At 37.7% G+C, this 22432-nt stretch overlaps 3 protein-coding genes across 3 annotated transcripts; all 3 read right to left on the minus strand.

Moving 5' to 3' along the window:
- Window positions 1-2100: 2100 nt before the first annotated feature.
- Window positions 2101-3063, minus strand: LOC122111194 (olfactory receptor 14J1-like). The gene has a single exon (XM_042683922.1). The coding sequence runs from the start codon at window positions 3061-3063 to the stop codon at window positions 2101-2103; it is 963 nt and encodes a 320-aa protein (XP_042539856.1).
- Window positions 3064-11883: 8820 nt separating this feature from the next.
- LOC122111438 (olfactory receptor 14J1-like) lies at window positions 11884-12825 on the minus strand. The gene has a single exon (XM_042684274.1). The coding sequence runs from the start codon at window positions 12823-12825 to the stop codon at window positions 11884-11886; it is 942 nt and encodes a 313-aa protein (XP_042540208.1).
- An 8257-nt stretch (window positions 12826-21082) lies between these two features.
- Window positions 21083-22045, minus strand: LOC122111197 (olfactory receptor 14J1-like). The gene has a single exon (XM_042683925.1). The coding sequence runs from the start codon at window positions 22043-22045 to the stop codon at window positions 21083-21085; it is 963 nt and encodes a 320-aa protein (XP_042539859.1).
- Window positions 22046-22432: the final 387 nt, after the last annotated feature.

Here is a 22432-nt window from a genome sequence, read left to right on the forward strand (position 1 = left end):
ACAAGACAAAAAGTACAGAAATAAAAAACAATGACAAAAGGAAAAAAAAAACAAAGCAAAACAACAACAACAAAAAAGAAGAACCACAAACAGTACAATAAAAAAAACCTCTTGTTTCCATTTCTTGGAGTTCTTTAACAACAAACCAGGCCACACTAAAGCCACCAGGACAACCATCCAGAATCAACCCAGCTGCCCCACAATAGAGAAAAATCAAGAAAATATGTACACACACACACACACACACACACACACACACACACACACACACACACACTGGAATTCTATGCTTCCATCAGACAGAATAACATTGCCCCATTCATAAGAAAATAGAAAGACTTGGAAAAAATTATATTAAATGAAGTAAACCAGACCAAAGAAATATAGGTTGCATAGTTTCCCTCATTTTAAATAATTAGAATGTGCCTATAAAGTTTACTTTTGAAGAACTCATTCTCAGAGAAAATTCTTTTGACAGTGCCTGAAACTGGCTCCATGACTATTTATAAAGCTATTGGTGATGGGTTTAAGTGTTAGATAAATCACATACAGAACATAGGATGGAAACTTTGGCTAACTTAACACTCTGGATCTTCAACTGGCATTTAATTAATTCCCTGCAATGAACAATGAATGATAACTATAAAAACTGTATGTTGTGAATATAATGTACTATGTTCAGCTCGTCATATATTTAGCACGAAAAATGTCCAATACCTGGAATGAAACTGTAATTATTGAAATTAATTGAATGTCTTCAAGTATTTGTTTGACAAAACAAACTAGCTAATTTATATATGCATTTTATTTACTCAAAATCAGGGCTTGTAGAAATAATAGTTAAATAAGAGAAATATTTTAGAAACTATTTCAAAATATTTGATATATAATTAAAAATTCTGAAATATAATTTATAAACTACAGTATTGAGATGGTAGAAGATCTGGTTTTTTGTCAACTGTGGTTAAGTATTGGTAACTTATACTGTAAGCCATGCTATCACGTGTTAAAAATTCATCCTTAACATATTTGAAAGAGTTGGTATAGAAATACATGGCTTACTAAGGGGTATCACATGATACTAAGAAAATTGAGGGGCAGCGGAAGGCTTGGAGGGACTGTGGAGAATGATAAAAGGGTGACAATGATCAAGGTGTATTGTACATATAAACTGATTTGTTGAATAGTAACTTCTTTGAACAAGTTCTTGAAGATAATAAAAATATAATTGAAAATCTAGAGAAAGTAAAATATAAAAATAAGAAAATTTTCATATAACACAGCAGTAAAATTCTTGTGTGTGTGTGTGTGTGTGTGTTGTTTTTAGTTTTTTTTTAATTGTGAAAACAACATACAGAGGGATTACAATTACATGGGCAAGGTATTGAGTACATTTCTTATCAAGCATTGTTACCTCTTTCTTTCGCCCTTCTCGTTCCCCCCCAATTATGAAGAGATGAATTTTAAATTTTACTATAAGTTATTTAAGACTAAATCAATGAAAATAGTGCATGTGAAATTGTAAATTTATTGTCATATAAATTATACTAAATAATAAATACTATACAAAATGAAGAATTAGAATAGTTAATAGTTATGTTGTTTTACATAATAGTGAGTGGAAATTGGTATGAATATGTAAAATTGATATGTAAAATTAATATAATTTTTTAAAATAGAATTTGAAATTAGATTTTGTAAAAATTGTGTCTTCTTTAGTGAGTGGAATAAGTGGTAAATATCACTTCCTTTTCTTGTTTATGTAACATATTTACCCATGCTGTAGATTAAAAAATCTGTTCAGGTTGTTAGCATGTCCATGTATACATGATACATATATATATGTGTGTGTGTTGGGATGGTTAGGAAGTACTGTGCCTATATAAAGTGACCATTGTTAACTTTTTCTTACCTTGAAAGGAAAAAAATGATTTCAGTGATTTAGGAAAAGAAATTGGAATGAAGAGTTTAATAATTTAAATCATCATATAGTTTGTCAACAGAAAAATATTACTTTTTATTGATATTTATTTTATTGATATTTATTTTATTGATATTAAAATTAGGGGAAAGTTCCAGATAAACAATATTTTATAGTTACTAACAAAACATGAATCCTTTTTTCTCAGTGAATCTTCCAGCTAAAGTTGGAAGATTCCTTAAAGCTCCCTTCATGGCTTCATTCCTCAGAATGTAGATCACAGGATTGAGTGATGGAGGGATTATTGTATAGCAAACAGACAACACGAGGTCCAAAGCAGTTGCAGCGTCTGAAGTTGGTTTGAAATATGCACACATGGCTGTGAAGAGGAAAAATGAGACAACAAAAAGGTGGGGCAGGCAGGTAAAGAAGACCTTAGACTGGCCTTCAGCAGAGGGTATTCTTAGAACCGTGGAGAATATGTGGACGTAGGAGAGGGCAATGGAGATGAAACAGGCTGAGGCTGCCAGAGACGTGAATGCAGCCACTCCAATGACTGCAAGGTAATCATTGGAGCAGGAGAGCTTCGCTATTTGAGGGACATCACAAAAGAAGTGGTGAATTACTCTGGCTCTACAGAATGTGATAGAACATGTGGCAGCTGTATACAAGATTCCTGAGATGCCTCCACTTACCCATACAGCTATCACAGCACTCTTACATTTTCTGGCATCCATGATGAGCTCATAGTGCAGCGGGAAGCAAATGGCTACATAGCGGTCATAAGACATCACCGTGAGAATGGCCATTTCAGCACAGCCCAAAGACGTGAAGAAGAACACTTGGAGCATGCACTGAGCATAGGAAATATAGCCATTGCCTGTGAGGGAATTGTGAATGGACTGGGGGACTGTGACAGAGATGAAGGAGAGGTCCAGAAGGGAAAGTTGCTTCAGGAAGTAATACATGGGTGACTGGAGATGCTTGTCCAGGGTTGTGATGGTGATGATGATGAAGTTGCTTGTCAAGGCCAAAAGGTACATCACCAAGAACAGGCAAGCTTGTAACAGCTGCAGCTTGTGATCTTCAGAAAAACCCATGAGGAGGAATCTATTCATATCTGTTTCATTTTTCATAGCCATTGGAAAATATAAGTTGTATGTAGGACCTGGAAAATGAAATCATATGCGAAACTCAGTCAAACAAATTTAAATAAGCCATCCATTTGGTAATCACCATTTATTTCTGCACCTCCTCATAATTAACCTGTCATTTTATATCATATAGATTACTACAAAGATGATTATTACATCTCCTCCTCCTCCTCTTCCTCCTCCTCCTCCTCCTCCTCTTCTTCCTCCTCCTCCTCATCCTGTTATCATTCTTTTGGTGTCCATTCTGGGGCTTGTACTGAAGGCTTGGCACTGTCACTAAACTATTGTGCTCAAAACTAGTGTTTTACCATTTGAGCCACAATTCTACTTCCAACTTTGAGGTATTTAATTGGAGATAAGAGTCTCATGGATTTTCCTGCCTGAGCTGGCTTGGAACCATGATCCTCGGATCTCAGGTTCCTGAGTAGCTAAGATTATAGGTTTGAGCCACCATTTCCTGGATTTGAACAGGCATTTTAAAAGACACAAAGAGACTTTCAGCAAAAAAGTATAATTAAGTTGAATTTATGTCTAGTAAAGGTTTTTCTCTACAACCTACTGATTTCAGAGATATCTTTGAAGAACTTGGAAGATTTTTCACTTGCATAAGCACATGAATATCAGTACTTCTTAATTTAAAGGTTTTTCTATTCATTGCCCATGAGTGTACTAAATATACATGAAATAAATAATGAGTTGTAACATTTGCTCATTTTCAGTGAGCAATGCTTCCTCTCACGTTAGAATTTTTTTTTTCTCTAAACCAATTTGAAAACTTAGACATAGTCTTTCCCTCTTCCTCATTCAAGACTTGAAAACTCACCGCTTGTCTTCTGGGTGTACAGGTAGCTATGGAAGGTTGTCATAACATCTGACATCTCTTCTACAACCAAACAGACTTTACCAATGTTGTTTTCCCAGAGGGTTGGTTGAGGCTTTTAGGGGGAGGTATGGGCTGGCGTCTTTGAAAACACATTCATGCCAAATGAAGAAAATAAATCCTTTCCTCTCTCCCTCTGCCAGTTGGATTTGGGATCACTGAAATTTCCATATAAAGACAGAGTGGGTTGGCAAATATAAGATTTTGTGGCTTGTGTTTTCATGATCGCAAACTATAAAGGACATATGAGGTGTCTAGAGAATTGTGAAAATTCAGGGATTCCCAGTGAGAGCTGGGTAGGAAGCTGCAGCCAGGCTCTCAGGTGCTGCCTGGGCTGCAGGTCTGAGTTCCACAGGGGAAGGAGCACTTCGCTAGCTTAGTCATGTACTTCTGAAAGTCTCACAGGAAAATTTAAAGGAGTTTTTAAAGTAATTGAGCCTCTAAGGGTCGGCCTCCTAGAAACTTAGATGTCAGTGGTTATTTTCATGTTTAACTGTGAGTCCTGGGCATTGAATCTCAGATTTTGGTCAGCTATTTCAGTCATTCATTATGATATTGCAGGAAATGGATATGTTTTCTGAGAGTTCCTGAAAATCATCTAGTGGTATTGCTTGAAAAACGCGCAAAGTGATCCTGGCTATTAAACCTTATCATGATATCTCTGCAATGATATTTATAAACTCTGACATTTCTTTTTTTTTTTTTCCCGACAGCTGTGATTCTTTTTTACTTTTGTCATTTTTCATCAAGCAACAGAGGACCAACAGGACAAGAACACAAATGTGAACGAAACCATGGGCTCCCTGAGACAATGCTGTCCATGGAAAGATCCTCTGGAAGAAGACTCTGAGAGTTACAACTACTGTAGTATAAACGTAGGAACTAAGTTAAACTTGTACATTTCTGTTGATCACTCCGTTACGTTGCCTCAAATAGTTTTAGAAGAGAAAAAAAAATATATCCTTGTTTTCCACACTATGTGTGTTGTTCCCAAAAGAATGACTGCTTTTGTTCGTCAGTGAATTCACTACCCAGGAGAGACTGTGGTGTATTTGAAAGCTGTTGGGTCATGCTGGAGGCATGACGGGCACAGGGGACCTCGTCACCCCAACTCCAGCTTCCAGAATGTGTTTTCATGCCCAGCCTTCATTCCTCCATAAACCTGTCCTTTAGTTTCAGACAGATCTTTATATAGTTTGCGCTTCATAAGCCAATTCCTGTTTTGATTTTGGGAGACTCTTCTCTGAAGAGCTTACCAGTGAAGATGCACACCAAGCGGGGCTCCTTCAGGGCCTAGCCCAGCCGTGGACAGAAAAACCAGAAGATGGGTAGCTTTCCTCCACACACCCAGAAGCTAGGAAGCAGGACCTCCTCAGACACTCAACGCGCGGGATACGGAGGAGTGCGCGTGCGCGGAGACTGTAACAAACTCCCTACAGAGTTCGGTCTACTCATTGTTCCATGTTAGATATTCTATGTGTTTACCTCAATTGAAGAAAAAAAGAATGTTTTGCTAGTATCAGATCTGCTGTGGAATTGGTATTGTATGTCCATGAAATCTTCTTTTCTCAGCACGTGTTCCTCACTAGAAGAAAATGCTGTTACCTTTAAGCTTTGTCAAATTTACATTAAAATACTTGTATGAGGACTGTGACGTTATGTTAAAAAAAAAAGGTGTTAAGTCACAAGGTGCGGTCATAAATATTTCATTTTTGATTTTTTGTTGGGCTTCGGTGTTTTCTCTGGTTTTAAGCGACAGACAGTGTGGAAAGCAGGGGAGTACCCCGCTCGGAAGGTCAACTCACCAGCCATGCTTGAGCGTAGCACCCGCAGCTCTTCCCCTAAGTCCCTGAACAGAACGCCCGCAGGGCGCGAGTTGTGCGGACGTGGCCGTGACGAGCCGCGAAGGAAGTGCACCTTCCTGGGCCGCGGTGCCTGCCCCACGCCGGGAGCTCAGGGGCGGGCTCTGCAGAGGACAAGACAGGGCTGCCGGGCGTGCGCTGAGCCACACATCTCACTCAGGGGTCGGGAAGATGGAGACTGGTGAGGGCGGGTCATTAGCCTCAGCTAGAGACGGGGCCTCCCCTCCGTCACCAACCATTCTGGCGGTGCTGCGGCCTTGGCCTTGTGAGGCCCGGGCTGCTCCTCCATCCGGGCCTCCGGAGCCTCGTGCGCGCTCCATCCGGGCCTCCAGAGCCTCGTGCGCGCTCTCAGGACCTCCGGAGCCTCGTGCGCGCGCTCCTCAGGGCCGGCTCCAGGTCTGGGCCGAGGACCAGCCGGGTTGTGAGGCGGCTGAGGTTCAGACGGCGGCTTTTCCTCGCGCTAGACGAGGGGAGCGGCTGGGACTCGACGGCGCGGGCCTCGAGCCCTTGCTAGCTGAGGCCCGGCCGCCCGCCTTAGCCGCTCGGCCCGGGAGGGGCCCGAGCTGAGGGAAGCGCCGCGGGCCGACGACTGCCGCGGGCCCTGGGACGGAGACGGAGACGGCTCCAAGGCCTGAGGCCTCGGTGAGACACGGGGCGGCGCCCCCGCCTCGCCCGAGGCCAAACTCTGACATTTCTATACTTGGGTTTTTTCTTTAAACTCAAATCAGAAGAGATAGGATCAGTAGGCAAAAATGTTATTGATTTCAAGTTTTCAGTAATTTCTAAAATTACTGTGAAATTTTATATTGTTCTTAATATTATTGAAATTGTTAGACATAAAAATTTATCACTAGTCATGATAACATATTAAATTATGGAAGGCACACAGACTGACATGTTTATTATGAAGGCATTGAATTCAGGTGGCCCAGGTTTAAATCCCACTTGTACAATTTACTTTTTATTTTTTGGCAAAATCCTTGGTTCCTGCCTAGAAAATGATTGAGGCATAATTCAACAAAGATTTTGAAAAAAATGTTTCTAAGATTTTAAGATGTCAATAGCCATAACAAAGCAATGCCTCAACCATTTCATTTCTGTCTTTTTTTATTTTTACTGTGTATTTATGCTTTTATTTTTGTTGATCGTGGGACTTGAACTCTGGGCTTGGGCGCTGTCCCTGTGCTGTTCAGCTCAAGGCAAGTGTTCTACTGCTTGAGCTACAGCGCCACTTATGGTTTTCTAGTGGTTTATTGGAGATAGGAGTCTCATGGACTTTCCTATCCCGGCTGGCTTTGAACTGCAATTGTCAGATCTCAGCCTCCTGAGTAGCTAGGATTACAGGTGTGAGCCACCGGTGCCTGGCTTATTTTTTATTTTTCAGACAGAGACTTGTATAAACTTTTCTTGGACTGGATTGAACTCTCAATCCTCTTGCCTCAATCTATGCCATGCTTTTCTATATTCTTTTTGGAAGAGAATTTTTCTTTGTGTGTGTGTGTGTGTGTGTGCCAGTCCTGGGGCTTGAAGTCAGGGCCTGGTATCATCTGAGTTTCTGTCCTTGATTTTTTTTTTTGTTGTTGTTCAAAACTAGCATCCTACCACTTGAGCCACCGCCCCACTTGTTCCTTATTAGTAGTTAATTGGAAATAAGAGTCTCATTGACTTTCCTCCTTGGCCTGGCTTTGAACCATATTCTCACATCTTAGACTCCTGAGTAGCAAGACATAAAGGTGTGAGCAACTGGTGCTCAGATTTTGAAGAGATTTTATTGTTAATATCATCCTTGTGTGTCTTAGATTCATCTGAAAAATGAAAGTATTCATGTAAATAGATTTACAGAATGACTACAATATTAGATACTTACTAATAAATTCTAATCATTGATGTTTCATTTAAAATGCTAACACACAATATTTTCTAGCAAATGCAAAAGACATAACAACTTATAACTAGTTTTGTTTTTAAAAGGAAAGAGTTCCACAGTTTGAATTGCCTACTAGCTAAAGCAAAATAAATAGAAAAAATATGAATTCGTAACATCTTTAGTACCTGAGAAAAGCTCCAACTACTTCAATCAATATAACAAAGCATTTTCCATATTTCTGTGCTGACATTCACACATTCACAATATATTTTGCTGTTAAAACTAAACAACATTTAAATAATTTGGGGATTATTTTCTTTTTTTAATTTTATTAATTTTTATTGTGAAAATACCATACAGAGAGATTAAAATTACATGGGCAAGGTAATGAGTACATTTCTTATCAAGCATGGTTGCTTCCTCCTTTGTTTCCCCTTCCCATCGCTTCCCATCTTCCCTCCCCAATCCCCCCTCCCCCGCTCCGGCCAAAATTGTAAAGTTTGTTTTTTGACATAAGGTCTTGTACATCTCATTGTTGCAATGGGTCCACCTGTATCCCTATTTAAACAATTTGTTTTTTTTTCCTTCCCCTCCACAAATTATACCAACATCAAATACAGTGAAAGCAAGCTCCCCTATGACCCAGCAATCCCACTTTTGGGCATTTACCCAAATGATCACAAACAAGACCATACTAAAGCTACCAGCACAATTATGTTTACTGCAGCATTATTTACCATAGCTAAGATATGGAACCAACCCAGACGCCCCTCAGTAGATGAATGGATCAAGAAAATGTAGTATATACACACAATGGAATTCTATGCCTGCATCAGAAAGAATGACACTGCCCCATTTGGGGATTATTTTCATGAATTGGAAGTGTTGAGGTATTTTTAGTTGTACTGGGGTTTGGACTCATGGTCTGTACTTTCCAGACAGGTACTTAACCACAACCCTTTTTGCTTTAGTTTCTTTTGAGATATAGTTTATGTTTATGCCTGATCTAGTCTGTTCCACGATTTCCTATTTAGATTTCCCCAAGCTGAATGGTAAGAATATGCCATTATGTTAAGGTTTTTATTGATGTAGATGTGGTTTTGAGAATGTTTGCCTGGGCTGGCCTCAAACTTTCATTCTGCTCTTTTCCACATCCCAATTGGCTAGTACCACCGCTGTGAACTCACTGCAGGAGCCATAGAATGGAAGTTTTGATGTTTTTAAGATATCAATTCTCCTCAAATTGATATGTAAATTCAGCCTGATGATATGAAATTTCAACAGGTCCTGGTGTTGTGGAATTGATAAAATAATTGTATAGGGCTAGGAAGGTGGCTCAGGGGTAGAGCGCTTGCCTTTCACGCATGAGGCCTTGGGTTGGATTCCTCAGCACCACATAAGCAGAAAAAGAAGCTGGAAGTGACGCTGTGGCTCAAGTGGTAGAGTGATAGCCTTGAGCTGAAGAGCTGAGGGACGCACCCAGGCACAGAGTTCAGGCCCCACGACCGGACACCCCGCCAAAAAAAAATTGTATAATAACCTAAAAGTACATGCAACCACATGTCACAACCTGAAGAAGAAACCTAGAGCAAGTATCCATAACCATTATCACCAATATTTATGATGATTAGGTAGGATTTTGGCATAGAGTAGATTATCTAGACTAAGACACACCACACTGGATTTATAATAAATGAGATACTGCAATGATGTGTTTCTTTCCCCATGGTCTTTCAGTGAATTGTTCTGGAATCATTGACTAGTTCTTTGGTTTGGATCTTGTTCTCTGTTATTATTCGTGAAAATGATTTTAGGTGTATTTAGAGCTAAGTGTGTAATGCTCAATAACAAAACTTCCTGAAAAGATATTGGAAAGCACCAACTTTACAATGTAATAAACAAGGACTGATTTGTTTAGGGCAAGAATACATTACCAAAGAGGTGAAGATCAGTGACTAACATTTTATTAAAGTTGACATCTTTATGATTCAATGTATTTGTTGAATTTTAAATATCTTTGAGAATATTTTGACTGTTTTTTGAATTATAAAACTACTGACCTGGTGAAAAAAATTAATTCTTGGGATATTTTAAATGATAGAGATGGATATAAAATATAGAAAATTTAACCACAAATATGTATTTTCTAGATCAAAATATGAGCAGGATCTATTTGGTACTTTGATGATGACAAATACTGTTAAATAATTGTATAAGAAATACAATTTTATTATTGACAAGTTATATAGGTAATTTAAAATAAGAAAATAAAATAGGAAATTTCTAAATAAGTAAAAGAAGTAATGAGATATGATAAGAGCTGAAGTTTTTGAAAGTGAAAACTAAGAAAAATAGAGGGAATTAAAAATGTTCCTCAAAGATAAAACTTTGCTCATTATAATATAAAAATATCCTTTCTAACACAAAACTAAATTAAAGCTGCCAGTGCATAATTATGTAAATTAATGACATTGGGAATGCAAATGGATCAAAAAGTACAGCTAAGTGTGAACAAAATAATCTATGAAAATTTGGCTAGTTTTATTAGTTTTTTCCCTTGTATCATTTCAACCACATCTCCACATCCAGCTTTTTGCTGATTAATTGTTGATAAGAGCCTCACTAACTAACTTTTCTACCCTTGCTGGCTTCAGACTGGATGCCCCCTCTCAGTCTCCTGAGTAGCTTAGGACTATGGACATGAGCCACCAGTGCCTGGTGCCAGCATCTTTTTAAAAGTTAATTGATAAAACCCAATATGTTCCCCGGATAGAGAAAACATTGGCTCTTTATTATGGGTTACACACTCTCAGGAAGCTCCCACTTTGGATGCACTTCGTCCTTTCTGCTTTTCCTGCTTCTTCAGTTCCTTTTCTTGCTCAGAAAACCCTCTAGCTAATCCTTTTGAGCTTTCCATTTACTTATGTATTTTGAATGACTATTGATCTCTGGAATGATCTGATATTTACTAAAATGAGTGAGGACATTCAAATGCATCCATGAGAGTAACAGAATATAAAGAAAATTACTTTATGAACGGAAGATTAGCATTCTACTTAAATCATGCAAAAATTAACAACATCATATTATTTAATGAGAAAAATAATAAAATAAACCTTGCCAACCTTCATTCTAGCTACTTCGGAGGTAAAAAAAATAGCTTTTTTTTATTCCTAAGAGCTAGTCATTTATTCCGCATGGATGTGATGGAATGCTACTGTAATCTTAATTATGTAGGAAGTATGTGTACGAATATGAAAATCTGAAGTTGACTCACTTAAAAGGCCAGACCCTATTGTACATTTAACTAAAGCAAAACCAGTTGGGGGCACAGTTCAAATTTAGAGAGCTTTTTAACAATTATGAATCCCTGAAGTAAAATCTCAGTACCATCAAAAAAATTAATATCCAAATAAAAATATTCAAAATAAAAACAGGTGTAGGAATTAATATATTTGTTATTTCATTCAGTAGGCTCAAAACAACAGATTAATGAAAGCAATCTTTGAAAATTTGTGTAGAGCTGGGTGCCAGTGGCTTAATCCTGAGATCTTAGCTGCTTAGGAGGATAGGGTATGAGGACCATGGTTCAAAGGAAGCCCAAGCAAGAAAGTCCTTAAGACTCTTATCTCCAGTCAACCACCAGAAAACTTGAAGTGGTACTGTGACTCAAAGTGATAGAGTGCTAGGAACAGTTCCAAGGTTCTACATTCAAGCCCCAGCACTGGCACAATAAAAGTTGTGTGGAAAGCTATCATTGGTACACAATTAAAAAAGGAAACATATATATATATGTTATATACATATGTTATGTATAATATATATGTAGATGGATTAAGCCATTAATAACTGAGTGGATACAATATGATAGATAATTTTTGTGCTTATGTTTGTTATATTAGTTAATGTTTTTTGCCATGATTATTAAAACTCATATTCATTCTTAAGGAAAAATACCTCTAACACAAGAAATGAACATGTATGCTTTAGGAAGAGAAAGTATAAACTAAAAATATCACTTTTAAACAGTATTTTTATAATCACTAAGTAAGTGTGCAAAGGAGTTGGCATTTATCAAAGCAGTTTATGGATATAATGTATCTTGCTTGTTTTTTATTAGCACTATGTATTAAAGGAATTCCACTAAAAATATCCTGGTATGTAATATTGGTGATCCAATAATTGCATGAAAAACTCATTTATTTCTTAGTGAATTCTCTAGCCAACATTAACTTCTGTATAGCTGTTTTCATGGCCTCATTCCTCAGGCTGTAGATAACAGGGTTGAGTGTTGGGGGAATTACTGTGTAAAACATAGACAGCAAAATATCTAAGTCAGTTGAGTAGTCTGAAGTTGGTTTGAGATATGAACAGATGCCTGAGGAGATGAAAAATGAGACAACAAAAAGGTGGGGCAGGCAGGTAGAGAAGACCTTGGACCGGCCTTCAGCAGAGGGTATTCTTAGAACTGTGGAGAATATGTGGAAGTAGGAGAGGGCAATGGAGCCCAAGCAGAGTAAGGCTGCTATAATCACTACTATATCCACTCCAATAACCGCAAGGTAATCATTGGAGCAGGAGAGCTTGATCAACTGGGGAATATCACAGAAGAAGTGATGAATTACTTTGGCTTTACAAAATGTGATAGAACATGTGGCAGCCATATACAAAGTTCCTGTCATGCCTCCACTTACCCATACAGCTGTCACAGCACTGTTACATCTTCTGGCATCCATGATGAGCTCATAGTGCAGTGGGAAGCAAATGGCTACATAGCGGTCATAAGACATCACCGTGAGAATGGCCACCTCAGCCGAGGCGAAAGACGTGAAGAAGAACACTTGGAGCATGCACTGAGCATAGGAAATATAGCCATTGCCTGTGAGGGAATTGCTAATGGACTGGGGGACTGTGACAGAGATGAAGGAGAGGTCCAGAAGGGAAAGTTGCTTCAGGAAGTAATACATGGGAGACTGGAGATGCCCGTCCAGGGTTGTGATGGTGATGATGGTGAAGTTGCTTGTCAAGGCCAAAAGGTACATCACCAAGAACAGGCAAGCATGTAACAGCTGCAGATTGTAGTTCTCTGACAACCCCATGAGGAGGAATCCATTCATTCTGGTTTCATTTGTTGTAATCATTCTGAAAATACAAATTATATTAGCACCTGGAAAATTAAATCATATGTGAAATTTAGTCAAAGAAACTTTATATAAATTACCCATATATTAATTACTGTTTATTCTGCAGCTCCTGTTAATTAACCAGTCATATCTGAAAGCTAATATATATTAGTATTATTACTATTAATTTATTTTGTGTATGTGTTTTGTGTGTTTGTGTGTCCATGAACTCATGGCCTGGGCACTGTCATTAAACTGTTGTACTCAAGATTGGTGCTTAACTACTTGAGCCACAATTCCATTTCTAACTGTGTGGTTTTTAATTGGAGATAAGATCCTCATGGTCTATCTTGCAATGATTCTCAGTTCTTAGGCTCCTGAGTGGCTAAGATTACAGGTTTGAGCCAGTTTCCTGACTTTGAATATGTATTTTAAAAGACACAAAGGGATTTTTAGCAAAAACCTGTAATTAAATTGAACTAATGTTCAGTAAAGGTTTGTCTCTATTACCTACCTTTGTCAGAGATTCTTTGAAGAGCTTGGAATATTTCTTTACTCAAACAAAAACATACTTATGAATATTTCCTAATTTAAAGGTTTTCATTTCACTGCTCATTAGTATATTAAGTATACATAAATTAAATAATGAGTGGCAAAATGTGCTCATTTTCTTGGAGCTATGCTTCCTCTCTTTTTAAAATTAAAAATGTTGATTTCCCAAACTGATTTGAAGACTTAGCCTTGTCAGAATAGTCATAGTTTTTCCCTCTTGCTCATTCAAGATTTGAAAACTCACTGCTTGTCTTCAAGGTGACCAGGTAGCTCTGACATTTCTTCTGGAATCATGCAGACTTTATCAACCTTGTTTTCCAGGAGAACAGGGTCGGTTGAGACTTGGGGGAGGTATAGGATGGTGTCTTTCAAAACACATGCATGACAAATGAGGAAAATAAGGCATTTTCTTTCTCCTCTGGCACCTGGATTTGGGATCATTAGGATTTCCATAAAAAGACAGAGTGTGTTGGCAAATATAAGATTTTTGTTGCCTGTAGTTTCATGGTTGCAAACTTTAAAGGACTTATGAATTACCTAGAGAATTGTGAAAATTCAGGGGTGCATGCTGTATATGGAAAAGTTCTGATTCAGAAGGTCTCAGGTGAGAGCTGGAAGGAAGCTGAACACCTGCCAGGCTCTTGGGTGCTGCCTGGGCTGCTGGTCTGAGCTCCACATGGGAAGAAGCACTTTGCTAGCTAAGTCTCACAGCAAAGTTTAACTGAGTTATAAAGTCACTGAGCCTCTAAATGGGTTTCCTAGATACTTCGATGCCAGTGGTCATCTTTATATATAACCTTTTGACCTTGTCAAAATCTGATTCATTATGATATTGAAGGTAAAGAATATATTTTTTTCAGAGTTCCTAAAAACCATCTAATGGTACTGCCTGAAAAACTCACAAGGTGGTCCTGGCTATTAAACTTTACTGTGATATGTCTATAACAATGCTTATTAACCCTGCCTTTTCTATCCTTGGGTATTTTCCTTTAAATTCCAATCAGGAGAAATAGGATTAGCAGGAAAAAATGTTACCGATTTCAAGTTTCACAAATTTCTTTTTACAGTTTCTGTGAAATTTTTTATTGGGTTTAATATTGTTAAAGTGTTGCACAGATAATGATTTCTCACTTGTTATCACGGACTTTTGTGGTATTTTGAAGGAATTAGACTCAGGTGGCCTAAGTTTGAATCTGGCTTCTACAATTTACTTTTCACGTTTTGTCAGAAGCTTTGATTCCTGCCTAGGAAGTGTTTGACGCATAGCTCAACAAAGCTAGTTAAAAACATACTTTTAAGATGTTAATTGCCTCAACAAAGCTGTGCCTCAACCATTTTCTTTATGTATTTTTTTAATTGTTGAGATAGAGTCTTACAAAACTTTTCCTGGATTGGACTGAACTCACCATCCTCCTGCCCCCACCTTCCAAGTAGCTTGGATTAGATGTACATACCACCAATGCCATGCTTTTCTTTACTCTTTTTAGAAGAGACGTGTGTGTGTGTGTGTGTGTGTGTGTGTGTGTGTGTGTGTGTGTGTGTGTGTGTGCCAGTTGTGGGATTTGAACTCAGTGCTTGGTCTCTATCTCTGAGCTCCTGTCCTTGAGTTTTTTTGCTCAAGGCCAACCACAGCCCAACATCTGGCTTTTTAGTGGTCAACTGGAGATAAGAACCTGACTGACTTTCCTGCTTGAGGTAGCTTTGAACTATGATTCTTAGATCTTAGCCTCCTGAGTATCTAGGATTATAGGTGTTAAGCAACCGGTGCCCAGATTTGGAAGAGATTTTTAATACTTATATCATCCTTAGGTATCTTTGATTTATTTGAAAAATGAAAATTTTCATGTAAATAGATTTCTGAAATAACTAAAATATTAGATATTTACTAGTAAGTTATGATTGTTCATGTTTTATTTAAAATACGCCCACACAGCATTTTCTAGAAAGTGCAAGACAGAACAATTTGTAACTAGTTTTCCACTTAAAATATAGTAAGGAAACAGTTTCCCAGTTTGAATTGCCTACTACCTAAAGCAAATTAAATAGGGAACTATGAGTTCATAACATTTTTATCATCTGAAAAAAGCTCCTAATATTTCAGACAGTGGAATAAAGTATTTTCAGTATCTCTGTGTTGACATCCACAACATATTTTGTTGGTAAAATGAACAGTTCACTTAAATAATTTGAGAGTTTTCACATTTTCATGAATTGGAAGTGTTAATGTATTTTTGGTTATACTGGGGTTTGAACTCAGGGTCTTGTACTTTCCTGACAAGTACTTAGCCACAACCATTTTGCTTTAGTTTTTTTTGTTTTTGTTTTTGGTTGTGGGGCTTGAACCCTGGGCCTGGGCGCTGTCCTTGGGCTCTGCAGCTCAAGGCAAGCGCTCTACCACTTGAGCCCAGCACCACTTCCGGTTTTCTATTGGTTTATTGGAGATAAGAGTCTCTCAGACTTTCCTGCCGGGGCTGGCTTTGAACCACAATCCTCAGATCTCAGCCTCCTGAGTAGCTAGGATTATAGGTGTGAACCACCTGCACCTAGCTTTTGCTTTAGTTTTTTTGAGATATAGTTTATGTTTATGCCTGGCCTATGCTGTACCATGATCTTCTTATTTACATTTTTCCACAGTTGAATGATAAGTACACTCTACTATGTTCAGGTTTTTATTGAGGAAGGTGCCTTTTGTGAATGTTTTGCCTAGGCTGGTCTGATCTTCCATTCTCCTCTTTTCCACATTCCAATTGTCTAGGATCACAAATGTGAACTCTTAGCATGAACCATAGAATGGAATGGAAGTCTCAATATTTTTAAGACATCAACTCTTCTCAAATGGATCTGTAAATTCAGTCTGATGGCTATTAAAGTTCAAGTTGGTGTTTGTTTTGTGGACTTGATAAAATGCTTGAATACAAAAACATATTGACCACAAGTCACAACCTGAAGCAGAAAGCTAGAGCATGTGTCCAGCACCAATATCTATAATGTTTAAGTAGGATATTGACATAGAACAGAGTATCTAGACTAAGACACATATGTGCTCTGCATGGGATTTATGATAATTGAGATGCTGCAATAACGTCGTGTTCTCTCCACGGTCTTTCAGTGAAATGTTCTGGAACTGTTGAATAGTTCTTTGGTATAGGACTTGCTCTCTCTCTCTTCTACGACTCATTCATATGATTCCAGGTATATTCAGACCTAAGTGTGAAATGCTCAATAATAAAACCTCCTGAAAATATGTAAGAGAACACATACGTTACTATGGAGTAAACAAAGACTGATTTGTTTAGAGAAATTATATTACCAGGTAGTTGAAGATCAGTGAGTAAAGTTTTATTAGAATTTACATATTTGTGATACAAAGTATTGGGTGCAATTTAAATACTTTTGAATATTTGAGTATATTGACTGAGTACAGTTTGAATATTTTTTGAATTATAAAACTACTGAGCTGGGGGAAGAAAACTATTAAGCTGGGTACAGATGGCTCATGATTCTAATTTTATCTGCCCAGAGGTTGAGATCTGAAGATCACTGTTAGAAGCCATCCTAGACAGACAAATCTGTGACTCAAATCTCTAGTTAACCAGAAGAAAGCAAGCACTGGAACATGGCTCAAGTGGTAGACAGTCAGCTGTGATGAATAAGCTTTACAAGACCATGAGCTCCTGAGTTCAAGCCCTAGTAGAAACGAAAAAACAACTTATTGAGACCTATCACAAAAACAAATAGAGCAAAACATGCTGAGAGCCTGCCTCAAGTAGTATATTATCTGCCTGAAAAGCACAACGTCATGACTTTAAACCACAACATCACGACTTTAAACCACACTACTGCCAAAACAACAAAAAAGCTTTTCTAAATTAATATTGATTTCTATTTAATATTCTAAAAGGTGTCTTTTAAAATATTTGATTAGCACGTATTAGTAGTACAGAGGGCGTTCATTGTGACAGTTCCATACATGCTTACAGAAAGCTTGATCGGACTTCTCTCCATCACTCTTCTCTATCCCCATTTCCTCCTTCACAAAGCAATTGCAACAGATTTCACCATTCTATGCATGTCCATAAATACTAGCACCATATTCCACTTCCGTCTTTGTACCACCTCCATTCTCTTTTCCCTCTCCACATTACTTACCCTACAGAAGACCTATCTTCCATTCATATCATTCATTCATATCTGTTCTTACTTCAAGTTAAGTTCTCAAAGGCTTTTACTATAGTATCCCACAATCTCATATCGTGTACTTTAATAAGATCAACCCCCTTCACTACTTTCTAGTTTCCACTACCCCTTCTTACCTTACTATTATTCAATAGTTTTCAATGAGTTTGATTAGGCCACTTTATAAAATATTGGCACAACTAGAAATGACTTAAATTAAGGAATAGTTACTAATTCTTGGGATGTTTTAAATGCATAGAACATGACATGAAATACAGAAAATTTAATCGCAAATGTATATTTTAATACATTTTTTATTGAAAAAATAGTGTACAGAGGGGTTACAGTTACATGAGCAAGGTAATGAGTACATTTCCTATCAAGCATTGTTGCCTCTTCTTTTGTTTTTCCCCTACCATCCCTTCCCTCCTACCTCCACAACTATCCTCCCCCACTAAGTTGTAAAGTTCGTTTTTAAACATAGTGTCTTGTACGTCTCATTTTTACAATGGGCCAACCTGTATTCCTATTTAAGCATTTTGTTTTTCCCTTTTCCTCTCCAAATTAGAGAAGTGTATATACAAGATGCAGGGCACTGACATTAAATACAGTGAAAACAGGAGTTATACTGTGGGGGAGGAACATACAAAGTAAGAAAAAAATCACATGGTACATTATAAATACATTAGCAACAATAGCAAGAAAGAAAAAAACACTTGTGCTCCTCAGGAGATGAATGGATCAAGAAAATGTGGTATAGATGTACAATGGAATTTTATGCCTCCATCAGAAAGAATGACATGGCCCCATTTGTTAGGAAATGGAAAGACTTGGAAAAAATTATGTTAAGTAAAGTAAGCCAGGCCCAAAGAAAATAGGTTACCCTTATTTGCAATAACTAGTATATGTCTGGGACAAGCAAAAAGGGTCAAAAGCTATGTACATATGACCAGATAAGATGTTAAACAAATGTATATTTTTAAAATCAAAGTGTGAGTAGGACCTATTTGGTACTTTGATGATGACAAATACTGTTAAATAATTGCATAAGAAACACAAAAATTAAGTATTAACAGGCCACATAGGCAATTTGAAATAAGGAAATAAAAATAGTAAATTTGTAAACAAGTGAAAGAAATATTGATATATGACAAGAGCAAACATTATTGAAAGTGAAAACTAAGAATAATAGAGGGGATTTAAAATGTTCCTCATGGGATAACAATTTTAAATATAAAATCTTTAAAATAATATAAAATATATTCTATTTTTATTCCATAATTAGTATAAAATATACTTCAACCAAAAGAATGAAGTAAAGCTCTCAATGTGAATGTGAATGGATCAAAAGTACAGCTAATAGTGAACACAATAAAGTGTGAAAGTTTGGCCTGCTGTATCATTCTTCCTGGTAGCACTTCAGCCACATGTCCACTTCCAGCTTTTTGCTGATTAATTGGGTATAAGACCCTCACTAACTTTTCTGCCCTTGTTGGCTAAAGACTCTGATGCTCCCACTTGAGCTTTATGAGTAGCTAGGACTATAAGCATGAGCAACCTGTGCCTGATGCCAGTATGTTTATAAAAATTAATTGATAAAACTCAGTAAGTTTCCAGAATGAATAGAGAATGCACTGGCTCTGTATTATGGGTTACGAGTCTCAGTTGGCTCCCAGCTATGTATGCTTCTTCTGCTTCGTCAGCTCCTTTTCTTACACAGAAAACTTCTTAGCTAATCCCTTGGAGTTTTTCACTTGCTTACACATTTTGGATGATTATTGATCTCAGGGAATGATCTTATATTTACTAAGATGGATGAGGACACTTAAATTGCATCCATGAGAGTAACAGAAGATAAGAAAATTATGGACCAAAGATTGAGCTTCTACTTAAATCATGCAAGAATTAACAACATCATATTATTTAATTAGGAAAAAATATCCAAATAGGCCGAATCATGGAGGCATAACCTGGCAATTCTAGTTACTTGGGAGGTAAAGAACATGTTTATCATGGTGTAAAGACAGCCTGGTAAAAGCTAGTGACACATTTCCCATTTCAGCATGGATGTGACAGGATGCTATTGTAATGCTAATTATATAGGAAGTATAGGTAGGAGGATTGCAGTCTGAAGTTGACTCATTTACAATGGCAGACCTGTTGATCAAGTGATTACATAAATTTCACAAATTTCACAGTGTTGTGAGATAGTGATACTTAGTTAAAGTCAAAAACACATTTTAACCTTCACAAGGCAAATTGTCATTATCATGGTCTATAATGTTGGTGAATTCTATGAGCTTTGGCAATACAAATATTTCTTCCACATCAGATGATATGTACATTTCTTTCCTTTTGCTTAGTGTTAGCTGTTCCTCTTTCCCTCTCATTCCCTCCCTCCCATCGTTGCCCTTGAGTTGCTTAGTTGGCTCTTTTCAATGTCCAGTGCAGCTGATGGGCCCCTCTGGTGTATATTTTCCTATTTCCCTCTGATTCTGTGCCATCCTGCTAGCTTCCCTCAGATTTGCACGCATGCGTGTGCGCACAAACACACACATACACACACACACCCATATGTGTGGTCAAGGTCATGCAGTCATTTAGAAATGATATGACAAATTGCATGGAGATCCTTCATTTCTTGAGTCCTGTCTACTTTGTTGCATCTCCTTGCATTTTGGATTTAACATCCACATATCAGGGAGACCATGTGTGGTTTGTCCTAGAGACCTTTTCTAGCAAGTGTGAATCCCTAAGTTAAAACTACAGTATCACACAAAGTTAATACTTAAATAAAAACAGATTTAGGAATTGATATTCTTGTTATCTAATTCAGTCAGCTAAATTAAACAACAGATCAATGACAGCAATATTTCAAAAATTGGGTACAGCTGGGTGCCAGTGGCTTAATACTGAGATCTTAGCTGCTCAGCAGGCTGAGATCTGCGGAGTATAGTTCAAAGGCAGCCAAGGCAAGGAAGACCATGAGACTCTTATTTCTAATTAACCACCAGAAAACTGGAAGTGGTGCTGTGGTTCAGTGTGATAGAGCTCTAGCCTTGAACAAAGGAGCTCAGAGACAGTGTCCAGGCTCTGAGTTTAAGCCCCAGAAATGGCATAATAAAAATTGTGTGGAAAGCTTTCATTGTTACACAATTCATAAAGGAAACTTGTAAGTTATTATAGATGGTTTAAATAGTTAATAACTGAGTGGACAAAAGATATGATAAATAGTTATTTGTGCTTCTGTCTGATATATTAGGCTGGTTAATGTTTCTGGCCACAGTTGTTAAAACCCATATTTATTCTTAAGGAAAAATTCTTCTAACATAAGATAAGAGCACGTATGCATTAGAAGAGATACTATTTAGCATAAAATATTGCTTTTCAAAAATATATTTTTTATAATATCTAAGTAATTATAGAGAGGAGTTGTCATTCAACAAAGGAGTTCATGAATAAAATGCATCTTGGTTGATTTTATTGACACTACAAATTGAAGGAACTCTGCTATAGAAATTTCCAGGTCTATAATATCAGAGATCTATCAATGACATGAAAAAACAAATTTTTTCTTAGTGAATTCTGTAGCCAACATTAACTTCTGTACAGCTCTCTTCATGGCCTCATTCCTCAGACTGTAGATAACAGGGTTGAGTGTTGGAGGAATTACTGTGTAAAAGATAGATAGAAAAAGATCAAAGGCAGTCGGAGAGTCTGAAGTTGGTTTGAGATATGCACAGATGCCTGTGGAGAAGAAAAATGACACAACAAAGAGGTGGGGCAGGCAGGTGGAGAAGACCTTAGACCGGCCTTCAGCAGAGGGTATTCTTAGAACTGTGGAGACTATGTGGATGTAGGAGAGAGCAATGGAGATGAAACAGAGTAAGGCTGCCATAGACAAGACAATATCCACTCCAATGACTGCAAGGTAATCATTGGAGCAGGAGAGCTTCACTATTTGAGGGACATCACAAAAGAAGTGGTGAATTTCTTTGGCTTTACAGAATGTGATAGAACATGTTGCAGCTATGTGCAGGGTTCCTGTCATGCCTCCACTTACCCATACAGCTGTCACAGCACTGTTACATCTTCTGGCATCCATGATGAGTTCATAGTGCAGTGGGAAGCAAATGGCTACATAGCGGTCATAAGACATCACTGTGAGAATGGCCACCTCAGCCCAGGCCAAAGACGTGAAGAAGAACACCTGGAGCATGCACTGAGCATAGGAAATATAGCCATTGCCTGTGAGGGAATTGCTAATGGACTGGGGGACTGTGACAGAGATGAAGGAGAGGTCCAGAAGGGAAAGTTGCTTCAGGAAGTAATACATGGGTGACTGGAGATGCTCGTCCAGGGTTGTGATGGTGATGATGATGAAGTTGCTTGTCAAGGCCAAAAGGTACACCACCAAGAACAGGCAAGCTTGTAACAGCTGCAGATCATGATTTTCAGAAAACCCCATGAGGAGGAATCCATTCATATCGGTTTCATTTGTCATAACCATTTAGAGAGTACAAATTGTATTAGCACCTGGAAAATGAAATCATATATGAAATCCAGTGAAAGAAGCTTAAATAATGTACCCATTTGATAATCACTAATTATTTCTGGTTTGTAATAATTTACCTGAAAATTTTTAAGTCTAATATATATTACTACTACTACTTCTACTACTACTATTATTATTATTACTACTATAATTAATTTTTTGTATGGGTTTGTATGTGCATTTTGAACTCGAATTGAAGGTCTGGGCACTGTCACTACACCGTTGTACTCAAGACTAATGTTTTACTCCTTGAGCCAACAGTTCTACTTCCAGATTTGTGATTTTTAATTGGAGATAAGAGTCTCATGGAAGGCTGGGAAGGTGGCTCAGTAGAGCCCTTGC

The sequence above is a fragment of the Dipodomys spectabilis genome, unplaced genomic scaffold (genome assembly GCF_019054845.1).
Source record: "Dipodomys spectabilis isolate Male_0828 unplaced genomic scaffold, ASM1905484v1 ptg000085l, whole genome shotgun sequence".
NCBI lineage: Eukaryota > Metazoa > Chordata > Mammalia > Rodentia > Heteromyidae > Dipodomys > Dipodomys spectabilis.

Bases quoted from the DNA above. Each gene is read 5' to 3' on its own strand.
- LOC122111194 (XM_042683922.1), bottom strand. From the start codon at position 3,063: ATGGCTATGAAAAATGAAACAGATATGAATAGATTCCTCCTCATGGGT.
- LOC122111438 (XM_042684274.1), bottom strand. From the start codon at position 12,825: ATGATTACAACAAATGAAACCAGAATGAATGGATTCCTCCTCATGGGG.
- LOC122111197 (XM_042683925.1), bottom strand. From the start codon at position 22,045: ATGGTTATGACAAATGAAACCGATATGAATGGATTCCTCCTCATGGGG.